General features: G+C 52.1%; 3 protein-coding genes and 1 non-coding gene across 4 annotated transcripts, besides 16 other annotated features; 2 read left to right on the top strand and 2 right to left on the bottom strand.

Annotated features, from left to right (window-relative positions):
- Window positions 1-4: part of a tandem repeat that runs on past the window's edge.
- A 2942-nt stretch (window positions 5-2946) lies between these two features.
- Window positions 2947-3420, top strand: EKO05_0000814 (uncharacterized protein; the record flags this gene model as incomplete). Its single annotated transcript, XM_038944803.1, has 1 exon — window positions 2947-3420. One exon carries the CDS (start codon window positions 2947-2949, stop codon window positions 3418-3420), a length of 474 nt encoding a protein of 157 aa, XP_038803358.1.
- Window positions 3421-4798: 1378 nt separating this feature from the next.
- Window positions 4799-6574: a dispersed repeat.
- EKO05_0000813 (uncharacterized protein) lies at window positions 4891-6471 on the bottom strand (the record flags this gene model as incomplete). Its single annotated transcript, XM_059635504.1, has 2 exons — window positions 4891-5604; window positions 5785-6471. The coding sequence occupies 2 exons, from the start codon at window positions 6469-6471 to the stop codon at window positions 4891-4893; spliced, it is 1401 nt and encodes a 466-aa protein (XP_059491487.1).
- Window positions 4931-4950: a tandem repeat.
- Window positions 5008-6443: a mobile genetic element.
- Window positions 5257-6449: a mobile genetic element.
- Window positions 5302-6461: a mobile genetic element.
- Window positions 5332-6470: a mobile genetic element.
- Window positions 5344-5885: a mobile genetic element.
- Window positions 5356-6323: a mobile genetic element.
- Window positions 5359-6407: a mobile genetic element.
- Window positions 5431-5885: a mobile genetic element.
- Window positions 5494-5993: a mobile genetic element.
- Window positions 5521-6026: a mobile genetic element.
- Window positions 5545-5678: a mobile genetic element.
- Window positions 6088-6440: a mobile genetic element.
- A 2131-nt stretch (window positions 6575-8705) lies between the features above and the next one.
- Window positions 8706-8777, top strand: EKO05_1t11. The gene has a single exon. It is a non-coding gene; the product is annotated as a tRNA-Arg (tRNA).
- A 4-nt stretch (window positions 8778-8781) lies between these two features.
- Window positions 8782-8823: a tandem repeat.
- A 377-nt stretch (window positions 8824-9200) lies between these two features.
- On the bottom strand, window positions 9201-11120 carry EKO05_0000812 (Acetyl-CoA hydrolase; the record flags this gene model as incomplete). Its single annotated transcript, XM_038936780.1, has 3 exons — window positions 9201-9699; window positions 9751-10713; window positions 10978-11120. 3 exons carry the CDS (start codon window positions 11118-11120, stop codon window positions 9201-9203), a joined length of 1605 nt encoding a protein of 534 aa, XP_038803356.1.
- Between the last annotated feature and the right edge of the window lie 965 nt (window positions 11121-12085).

Genomic DNA, 12085 nt, shown 5'->3' with positions numbered 1-12085 from the left:
CAGGCGCAAAGCTCGGTAGCAAGAAAGAAAGCTCCACCCGCCAACTGCCAATCTTGGCACGTTCTTTCCTTTCCTGCCCCGGCTAGCATTTACCCCAACGGCTAGCATTCACCCCAAGAACTCCATATCAATCACATATGTTGAGGGAAACATGAAGGCACAAACATCATAGATCTTCGACAGCCACTGCCACCCAAGTTCTACCACGCGTGTTATCAGATCTTCAAGATGCACGCCAAGTTGTCACATGTGTGCCCTGCCAAAGCTGTTCCGGTACATCCTCGTGCTTCTTCCGCAAACATCCTTGCCCTCACTGCGGCAAGACGTCGGACACACTAGTTCTGCACAATGAGAGATCAATTCTCACTGCAAATACCCTTTCAGATGCAAGGAAACGCTCAAAGACGTGGGCTTGAGCCAAAATTGTGCATAATAATTGGGGTTGGGGCTTCACAGATGCAGAAGCTCATTTTTCGTGCATGTCCGCCCAATATCTTACAAACAGCCCTCGCTCTCTCTGAGTCGCGCATCCTGATTCCACTGTTGCATCTTCAAGACCCGGTTCGGTAAACACCGCTACAACATGTGCGTGCGTGTAAGATGCGTGGACCTCGGTTCAACACCTGAAAGGCGGCCTCCATGCCTCCCTCCATGTCTCCCTCTATGCTTCGAGCGTAATTTATAACACACTATCGCCTTCAACAAGCCATTGCTCCTCTTTCCGTCAGGTCTGAAGGTAATCGTATAGTTGCAATGCCTGCTTGAGTTGCAACACCGCCCCAACTTAGATTCACGGGACGAAATTCGCATTTCGACTTCGTAATTGCTCAGAGCAGGTGGTTTCGACGATGCCTTCACAGCGATTTTAATCGGCCGTTGACGCTGTGATGGGCCACGAGGGCGTTGAGAGAGTGCGCACCAGCCCATATGTCTCCTCAAATCTGCGAAAGCAACCACTCTCGGTGCTTGCATGTGGACGGTCGCTGCTTCGAAACGCAAGAGCACGGATGGCAGAGCTTCCATACAAGATAGCACGTAGTACTGCATCACACTTGTAGTGGATACGACCCGGCAACGAATTTTGGGCGATCAGACCGGTATCAAGGCTCGATAGCAGTAGCTAGCCCAGGACGTGTAGGCTGTAGGCGGTTTTGGCTTGGGATCAGCGAGCGTCGCAGTTAGCTACACGGACAAATCAGTAGAAACAGACGAATGCACATCGAACTTGATGGAGCAGACACAAGACTTGGCCGTGAACGACAGTTGATGGCAGGTGGAGCAGAGGTTATCCAGACGACTGACGAGGCAAACCACAGGACGCGCAACGCCAGAGCAAGAGACCACAGGTCAGGGGCAGTGCGACTAGCCTTGGACGCTAGTTTGAGCTTTTGTAAATCCTCGAGCAAACTCGGGAAGGAATGTGGCATCTGAAGTTGGGGAGTGCAATAAAGGTCTTCTATCGTGCGTTCGGGGTGGCATGAAAGAAGGTGGCAAGCAGGCACGCCGGTCTCGATAGCGTCTCAGCAGTAACAACATGCAAACGGCATGCCTGGTTGGAGCAACAGCCACGATGGATAAATCCGTGTCAGAGGCGGTCGGATTCTGAAGCGAGACTGAGATTGCAACCAGGCAATCAGGCGGCCCGGCGAGCACGCCTTCTTGAGATGGCTGCTTTTTAAATATTGTATGACATCAGAGCAAAGCACTCTAAAACAGTGTGGGGGTCCGGGATTCCAAAATCAAGGTATGTTGAGTCGTTGGCGGACATTGGTGTGAACGGTTGCAGGCTGGACTGATTTGGAACACGGCTTGACGGCAATGGCGGGAGCCTTGGCACTGGGGAAGGCGGCTCTTCCCTGCAAAGTAGCGCCTCAGTCTGCATCGCCCGTCGTCACGTTGCCGACTTCCATCGACACCACGACAGCAAATATCCTTACTCCTATTATCAATCTCCTGAAAGCGCCTCGGCGTTTGGATGATCCTTGCGTTCGTGAGAGTAATTTTTCCGAGGCCTTCATTGAATGAGTGTAGGCCGCGATGACATCACATTTGCCAGTGGCGGCGCTGTTTGAAACCTTGAACAAGCCGCAAGCGACGCAGCACCCTCGTAGCTTTGACACGGCTGTGGCTCGACGTCCCCAAAATGAGGTGGATCTTCAGCTTTGCATCTCGCACCCAGCCAGGGAGGAAAACGCTCACTGTTTCATGCTGGCTGGATAGTCAGTAGCTGGCACGGCCGTAAATAGCAGTCTGGGTAGGAACAGCAGTGAGACTTCCCAGTTGGTATGACTGGGCTTCTGAAAAGGCAATTGAACGCCTTGAAGGCCTGGATCTGACCGGAGTCAGCCAGACGGGGCTTAGCACAGGGTCGGAATGCTTTGCCATCACTTGCAGGCGCTTCGCCGCTTGACGCGTAACAATGCGCCACAGGCGACCAACGGTGCACGGCGGCCACATTCTCGCCTTCATCGTCCAAGCAACGTAAGCAGTCTTAGCATCAACAGTTCGTCATGGCCAGACAACCGGCACGGTCAGTGAGCTGATCCCCAGATCAAGCTTCGCATGCAGCTCCCCACAAAAAGTGACGGGTAAGCAAGGAACGCTCCAATCAGACCCGATCGCGGCTGTATCAAATTACCACAACAGGTAAGGCGCGCTGCGCTGTGGCGGCACTAGCCAGTGAGTGTCTTTGCAGTTACGTAGGAGAAATGGAGGGAGGCGGTGCCATGCGGTTACAGCAAGGGAGCCCCGTTTGTTGTTGCTGGAACTTTAGTCTAGCTATGACGCCCTAAAGTGGAGCTAAGACCATGTTGTGCTGTCGATATAAGAAAGAGCCCCTTCGCCTTGCCTTACCCTCTCTCTTCATCCAACATCTACCAAACTCAGTTCATCGCCTTCATCCACTCAATCACCAACCCAACTCTACCCAACAATCAAATCCTCAATATGCGTTTCTCCACCATTGCCATGATCGCCGGTGCCGGCCTCGCCTCCGCCCAGGTTGAGTCTTTCCTCTCCTCCGTTGCCTCTTCCATTGGCGGCCAGGTCTCCACTGCTCTTCCTGGAGGCGGTGCCTCGTCTCTTCTGTCCTCCGTTCAGTCCTCGCTCGGCTCCCAGGTCTCTTCCATCGCTGGCGGCGCTTCCTCTGCTCTCTCTTCCATCGAGAGCAGCGCCTCCTCCGTTGCTGCCTCCATCAGCGCTAGCGTCAGCTCTGAGGCTGCCACTGCTACCGGCTCTGCTGCCTCCTCTTTGTCCAGCGCCGCCGCCAGTGCCCGCTCCTCTGCAAGCGCCGCTGCTTCGTCCGCCCGCGCTTCCGCCTCGTCGGCTGCCCCCTCCTCCGGTGCTGCTGCCCCCACTGCTGCTCCCGTTGCTATGGGTGCCCTGGCTGGCGGTCTCGCCCTCGCTGCTGGTCTTTTGTAAGCGGCACACCCCATCGACGTCGAGTCGACAACCATTTCAAAAGCCTTGCTGGGATGCCTCTTTCGAATGGATAATACCACGCTACGTCTCGACTTGAGACTAGTACTGTCGAATATGGAATGTTACACGGTGTTGGGAATACCTTGATCACAACGATCATACTTTTGTAATACGAATTTTACGGAATGCATTCGCGGCTATAATGATAGCCCAAAGATCTCACATCGCGCCGTTCCTGATCTGCACTGGAGCTGTTTGCTTTCTAACTTAACTAACTAAATAGCAACTTCGCCCTTCACCGTTCCTGTAGCTTGACGCAGGAGTGAGCCTGCTATCCTCATCACGCTCCCCTGTTTTTACTCCACCTCTTTCGCTCTTTCCTTAACCAACTTACTCCATCATGTACATTGACAGTCCGCATCACATCGCAGCAACGACCAGCTTCGCAAACAATCGCAGTCAATGCTTGTTTCATCTGCCTAGTATGACGTGACGTCGACGCCAGGCCGCGCGTCGCGCAGATCTGTTCCATAAATGGTAAGCGCCTGTCTCCCGGTTAAGACGGCTCGCTGCAGATGGAGCCGTTTGCAGGCATCTCGATCCCACGGCTACGACCTCAGAGCCAGCGTTCAGGAGCATGTTACTGTATGAACTCACACGCAAAGGAAGGTCTCCAACCTGGCTGTGTTGAAATGCTATGGGAGTGGTGGGAATGACAGTATCGCGCAGACTGAGCCTTTTAATAGGGCTAGGCTTGCCAGGCAGCATCCTGCGTATCTCGTAATGTCGAATGGGTTTATTTCCACTACAAATAACTGTCAACGACCACGTTTTGACACAAGGACATTTGGAATTTCACCCACCCTCTTGACCCTGTCAAGACACTCAACACCTACAGTCTCTCCCCCTGAACGGATCGTTAGCCTGCGGTTCGGTGACCAGGGACGTACTGGGGTTTTGAGCCAATACAAAAAAAAATCAGTTGGCTGCTTTGCCTGGTCTTGCCCATGTCACGCGAAGGAAGGCTAACGATCCGTTCAGGGGGAGAGACTGTATTACGCTGCAACAATGTAGTCGCAAGGACGGCCCGATAACCCACACTGCAAATGATCTTCTCCAGGGGGCTGTCGCCAGAATCCTGGAATCTCCAATCATCGTAACACACGATAGGCTCACACGAACGCTGCGAACACAATATCCTCGACGCTATAATCTCTCTCCCAGATACGCTCTCTGGCTTTCCTTTCCATTTCTTTCCGGAATACGCCCTCTTTCTCACGCTCTGACGTTTTGAAGATGATGTACAGGATAAAGAACAGCACCTAGTGGTGCGGTGAGAAATGCACTGTAAAGCATGGCAACGTATAAGATTGTAAGATCGGCCCCCTAGTGTTCGGCCACCCCTAGTGTTCGGCCACCTCACCCAAGTAAGCTTCACTATTTTGAGTCGTGATTTTTCAACAACAACGATTACAATTGCCACTCTGTACACATAGACTGAAGCGTAAGAGCTGCTGCTGCTGCTGCCGCCTTTTTAGCTTCGTCTTCTCCTTGCCGTGATGCCTGCTCAGCTTGTAATGCTGCTGCCCGATCTATAGCAGCCTTAATCGCCTCAACGTTGCTATAGCGCTCATTTGGATTAACTTGAACTCGCTTTCTTGAGTGAGTAATAGTAGCACTATCTAATTGATACTTGAGGCGTTGATTTTCAAATTCTAGCCGAGCTGCGCGGGTGTTGGCTCTGGCAATAGCCTTGCCTGCCTTGCCAAGCATCAGGCGTGTGCTCCGTGAATGAGATTCTGATAGAATAAGCTGCTGAGCCTTGTACAAGGCCTGTGAGCTCTGAGGCGTGGCAAACACGTCATCTGAGGCTTGAGTAGATGGTGGAGGAGTGATAGGCCGGCCTGATACTTGAGATGAGAGCAGTACAAGGTCTGGGTTGTATGGGCAGAGGCCAGCAGCCTTCCACCCGGCTCGTATGACTCTCTCAGATAGTCCCTTATCTCTCGCCTTATTGTATGATGTGACAAAGCGCTCCTTCTTGATAGGTGCTGCGTCATCAAGTGCTGAGAGGGCTCGGATCCCGCTACGGTAACGAGATTTGAGTACTGAGAATGGAGCCAGATCTAGCGGCTGGAGGACGTGTGACGCGTGAGGCGGGAGGTATAGGAGATAGACCTTGCTCTGCTTACAGAGCCACATGAAGTCTATCGGGATATGAGAGCCGTGGCCATCCAGTATAAGTAACCGCCAGCGACCGGGTTGAGGTGTAGTTTGAGGCAGAAAAATCCGCTTCAGCCACTCAGATCCAATAGCATTTAACGTCCATCCATTCTCTGACGTTGTATAGAGCCAATCAGGTACCCCTTGTGCTAGGAACCACGTGGATTGTAGATGCTTGCCTTTGAAGATGACTAGGCATTGAAGCTTCTTGCCAACGGCTGAGATGGACTCAATAATAGACACCCACTCACGATCCTCTGGGGATTTGACGTAAGCCTTCTTCTTTGACGAGCTAGCAACCACACGGGAGTTGCTACATACCCCAAGGCCTACCCCAGTCTCATCCATGTTCCATATGTCCTCATATTGTATACCCAGCTCAATCCGCGTACGCTCAAACAACTCTAGAAACGCGCGTATAGTCTCATAGTTGGCTGCTGTAGTCCTTGCGCTCTCAATCTTTCGGCCAACTATAGAGGCGACGCGTGGGTTACGCGTGATGAAATGGGTTACCCATTTATGCCCGAGTGGCTCGTAGTCGCCGTTCATGTGGAGGATAAGGGTAGCCATTTCTCGTACGCGTGGATGGGAGGGTGGCTGTGCGCGTGAGTCCTCTTCAAGTATCCAATTTACTAGAAATTGCTCTTGTTCTGGAGTCAATCGCTGCTGTTGATGATGAGCTATCGCGTTGGGTTGGCGACCGCTGAGGCGCTCTTGGATCGTTGATCGGGGGACGCTATAGGCCTTGGCAGCCTGCCGTTGGCTTGTAAAAACACCAGAATTGAGATCAGCGATAGCAGATTGTATAGCCACTTCACGGGGATCCATTTTGATGGCGTGGCGTTGAGAGTATAGAGCGTCAAAAACAGAGTAACGCGTTGTGTTGGGTGGCCGAACACTAGGGGTGGCCGAACACTAGGGGGCCGATCTTATCTCCAAAAGAATTGGGATGGATGAGTGTTACCACATTTGTCTTTTACAGAAGTCGATGAGTGATGTACCCTGTGGGCTGAGGGTTTTCATATCATCCCGTGAGCATGTCTCGTCACTGCACGTTCGCCATTTGTTTAAGGTAGACGAACAACAATGCACTATGGCCCAGAGTAGCAGCAACGAACAGTTGCCTCTAGGTCTCGGTGTCAGCTACATTCGTTTCACTCAACCCCTTGGTGTAAGAGTATCGATTTCGCTTTGCCAACCGTACATGATCTGGGACCCTCAGGTCACGGTCATGGTTCTCAGACATGAGCTGCTGCTGCATTCTGGAAGATGTTGATGTGTGGGAAAAGGCTCGCGGTAATAGCACAAGCTCGACATAGTGTTCATTTGACCTTCTGCTGAACGACAATGGCCATAGTTCCTATGGCTCAAGCTGTTCCTTCGCTCACGCACTCTAGCTTCGCCAACGACACAACGCGTATAGAGATCCAACGCGATAGACCACTTTACATTATCATCCCTGCATAATCATCTACACATTCTACGCATGAATGTACCATGCCAGCTTTAACGGTGCGGACAATCTCCACCGTCACCCATCCAGCCACCCGAACAGTCACAACTATACGTGTATCTTGAATCGTACGGATCGTGGGTGCGTTCAGCTCCTGGGCGTGCGCTGCAGTTATCTCTTGCTGGACAATCCAAAGAAACCTCTCGCTTGACTAGTTCACGAATAGAGCGACGAGGGCTATGTGTATAATTCACATCCTGACTTCGATCACATACAGTGTCGGCAGATGGATAACGATGCCATCTCGTGTGGCGTGGAGGTTGCTCTGCACTCCAGCTTGAAGCAAGGCACATGCTGATAAACATTACTACTGCGGCGAGCCACAAGATACTGCCGAATACGACAAGGACGTGGAGAGTAGTGTTCATCGCAGGATTTTGTGGAGGTATACTAAACTAGCAGATGGAGATGAGTACTGCAGATGCGGTACGAAGAAGGCCTCGTAAGAGATATATGTTGGAAGGCCGATAGGACAGAAAAGGATAGAGTTCTTGCAAGTTGAAGCCATTGATCAGACGCTATGACTGAAGTTATATCATAGAAGGAATATTACAAACAAATCAATTCGTACCAAAAGACACGTTTCTGCTGTCGATCCATACTGTTGTATACGTTCCCAGGTTGATGCGAGCTCAAACGTCTTCCGTGTACGCAATCGGCCGCCTAGCTATATCGAACGCTAAGCGATCCTGTCGAAATCCCCTCAGGTCGATAAACAGGCTTGCGATCATCGAGAAGAAGACGCTGCATCAACAGATTACCAATGAGTAAGGCACCAAACGGGCCCATGACGATGGCAGAAGCAAGCATGAAGAACATTGTACCAGCGTTTTGAAAAGGCCAGTCTGCGTGCTGGTAGGAGTGAGAATCCGCAAAAATCAGAGTGATTGAGGATGCGAGCGTGATGTGCCACTGCATATAAGCAATCGACTGCCAGCGTAGTCCCAATCTCATTCGAGTGCCACGGTCGCAGGAGAACAAGCGGACACGACGCGCGACAGCAACACGACGAGAACATATCGCAGCTGAGTGCAACACCTCCTCCGCGTTACACATCCAAGACTACAGGAGCTAATCGCCATCTTTCCAACAGGTCCAGTCCAACGATAGAAGATCGAGCGAAAGCATCGCGCGTGAAGAGACCTCGGAAGTCGCTGCTCAAGAATCGCGTAACCCAACGCTAGCAGGCCCCCCATCCTTCTATCGCAACCGTGGCTTCTCTCTCTGTCCCACCGCAGAGCGCTTGAAACGCACTTGCCAACCACGGCGTTTCTTCAATTTCACTTCGGTCTTCGCGCACTCATGTCCCGACTTACCGCCGAATGAGCGAGCGTTCGAAAACAAACAGATAAACAAACGGGTAGGATCGCGAACAGCCACAAATCGCCACGGGACCTGCCGCCGCTTCCAAAGTTGTCGGATAACACCCCACTCGTTACAGCGTTAGACGCGATCAGGGCATTGAGTATCGTATGACGTCGCCATGCACAACTCAGCCGAGATATATACGTGCACACCCTGCTGAAATTCATACTTCCATAGTAGACCCGGCCGGTTGGCGCAATGGTAGCGCGTGGCCCTCCTAAGGCCAAGGTTGTGGGTTCGAGTCCCATATCGGTCGCTTCCTTTTTGCTTTTTGTCTTTTTGCTTTTTGTCTTTTTGCTCTTCAAGAATTCAGATCAAAACGGGGTTGTGGCGCACTCTCTCTTGTTGGTGTTGTTCATTATTCTTTTGTGCTGGTCGATGGAGACGAGGCGAGGGAGGGGTGGGTGGGACATTTGTGGTCCTCTTGATCAGCACCCGGAAGTCGTGTGGTTTTCATGTGCCTGAATTGTTGAGAACTTTCACGGGCATTGCTGAAGCTTTCCGTGCAGCTCCACACCGAAGACCTTAGGCCAGTATATAAAACGAAGGAGCTCAACCAGACAAGTAGGCATGATTTGTTTCACCGTTGAATTATCGAGAGTCTCGAGAATTCATTTTTGTATCCTGATCAAGTCTGCTTGAATCCAGACTGTGCTATTGACATCCTGCTTCTACACCTCTACCTCATACCAGCCTCAGCGCTTGTGTAGTCCCACTTGGGCAGCTTCATAGTGCCGTGCTCGTTCAGGTGCTTGTGCATATCGTACGCGTTCCACAGCAAATGCGGCTGGTGGCCCCATCCCTTCCTCAGACACTCGAACTCAGCCTTGTCAAAGTAGTCCTGGAGGATAGGCTTGTAGTCGGGGTGAGCGCACTTGTTGATGATGACCCTGGCCCTCTCACGAGGAGACATTCCACGGACGTCGGCGAGACCCTGCTCGGTAACGATGACGTCGAGATCGTGCTCGGTCTGGTCGACGTGCGTCACCTTGGGCACGATGCAGGAGACACCGGTAGGGTCGTTCTTAGATGGGCGGGTCGACGGTGTGTGCATGATGGAGTACTTGGCGGAACGCAGGAAGTCGGCTGAGCCACCGAGACCGTTCAGGATGCGGGATCCCATAACGCAAGTCGAGTTGGCGTGAGCGTAGATATCGACCTCGACGGGCGTGTTCATGCTAATTGAAGTTAGTATAGAAACACCTCATTCCAATCAGACGTGAGCTTACCCAATCACACCAAGGCGGCGAATGATCTCAGGCGAGTTCGACACCTGCTGCGAGCGGAGCAGCAGCTTTGGCGCGTATTCCTCCCAGCCTTTGTAGAAACGCTCGAATCCTTCGGGCGAGAAACGGATCGATGTCGCCGTTGCGAAATCAAGATTGCCAGAATCGAACAGGTCGAGGAAAGAGTCCTGCAGAACCTCTGTCCAAACCTTCAGGTTCTTGAAGTTGGCGCCTCCAGTCGCAAGACCCTCAATGACCGCGTTTGCAATGTTGCCGATTCCAGATTGGAGAGGAAGGAGGTTTGCGGGGAGACGTCCCTTGCTTACTTCGTGCTCCAGGAACTCAATCAAGTTACCAGCAATAGCCTTTGACGTAGCGTCCGCAGGAGCGTTGGGCTGCGTCTGATCAGCGTAGTCGCTCTCGACGATGGCGATAACCCTCTCGGGGTCCACCGGAACGTGGGGTGTGCCGATACGATCTTCAGGCGACATGACGAGGTACGGCTTTCGGTTAGGTGGCAGGTCGGTCATGGTGATGTCGTGGAGACCTTCGTAGTTAGGGCTGGCGGTGTTGACCTCAATGATGATCTTGTCGGCCATTTGAACAAGTTCGGGTGTCGCGCCCACTGACGCACCAGGGATGATGCCACCATCCTCTGTAATCGCAGATGCCTCCACAATGGTAACATCCAGGCGGTTTTGTGGCTTGTCGAGTGTGTAGAATCCATACATCAAGTCCACGGGGAACATACTCAGATGCTTGTCCCAGAACTTGATGTTGCCGTTGTTGATGCCCTTCGCAATATCTTTACCGACCTGATGCGGCGATCGGCGGTTGATCATGTTGTTTCTCGCCCATCGGTTCTCAGTCTCTGCGCCAGATGACGCACCGACAAACAAGTTGTACTTGAGCTTGCCCTGGAGATTGTTCTTTTCGACATGTTCAGCGAGTGCAATAGGAATCTTCCTGCGCATAGAGTGTTAGTCTTGGGCGAGGAGCAACACAATTTGTGCACACGACATTGCCGCATATCTCGAGTTTGTGCATTAGGAGAGTCGGGGATATCTCGGCCATCTGGTGTTCTCAAACTTCCGTTCCACCTCGGGATACCTTGAGCAACATTCCGCGTCACGACTCCACAAAACAAGCGCTGGACAATCCTTCTCCTCCGATTGAAATCACCCAAGCCAACGAAATGGCCTTGCTCGAACGAAGGGAGATTGCACTCACTTTGGGTAGCCGACGCCTGTGAAACCCGACCATCCAATGTACGCATCATTGGGAAAGTGGTGAATCAAATCCTCCGCCTTCGCAATCTTCTTCAGATAGCTAGGCCTCCTGACCCTGGCCTTCAACGCCGCAGAGACCGACATGTTTGCTGTCTCGTCCTTCGTCGGCCGGTGAAAAGCTTATCGATTGTCGATAGTTGGCCCAAGCTCCCTTGGGTTCGCGTGAGCTCACCTGTACGTCAGATGCGTCAAAGCCGAGGAGTGAGGGGAGCTGGGGATGTTGGGGACAGCGAAAGGGTCAATGGAGAAGTGGAGTGGGACTCTGGAGTATTTAAATGTTTTGAGACATCATGACTAAGGGGTGCACGCGAAGCTGGAGCGCTTGTGGGCTGATCCGCTGATTTGGTTGATGCTCGACCCACGCAACAAGGATGACGTCCAATTTGTTACGGACATCCCGCACGACCCCAGTAGGAAGGGGCACGCAGGTACATCGATAGAGGAGTGGGGCTTGACATGTACAGATTCGGCTTGACGAATGTAATTAAAGAAATCAAGTTGAGGCTCATGAAATGTCTGGGCAACATGCTCTGGTGTCTTGGCTGACATGATTCGCTGCAAAGCTCTGGAGTGAAGGGCTGAGTAGGATATTCACGGAAGGTCTTCAAATGCGGTGATGACAGTAATTAGCCTCTAACCTGCTGATCGAGATCGCAAGACTGCACAACAACAAGTAAGCTGTATTGAAGATTCGCAACTTCGTGCTCGGACACCCCGTCGGAGTAGATTCGGCGAAGCGGAGAAACAACATGCAGAAGCTCTGCAGCCAAGATTATCGAACGAGCAAGGAGCGGAAAACGAACCGCGAGAGCCACACATCGAGACACAATTACAGCTGTCTTGGAGTTTGCTCCACTCAACTTTTGCTGCACAAGCCAGACATGCAAGACGAAAATTTCTCTTATTTGGGCTACAATCCCAAGCATGCACCGTAAGATACGCAGCGGTGCTCCACCACTTTAATTCCCAAAAGATGCTTTTTCATCGTGTGCTACTGCGTCCTCGTAAATCATGCAAGCACACTGAAGCCGTGTGATTAAGGTGGCCCT

Source organism: Ascochyta rabiei, chromosome 1 (assembly GCF_004011695.2).
Source record: "Ascochyta rabiei chromosome 1, complete sequence".
Lineage (NCBI taxonomy): Eukaryota > Fungi > Ascomycota > Dothideomycetes > Pleosporales > Didymellaceae > Ascochyta > Ascochyta rabiei.
This window is presented reverse-complemented; position numbering and strand designations above follow the sequence as displayed.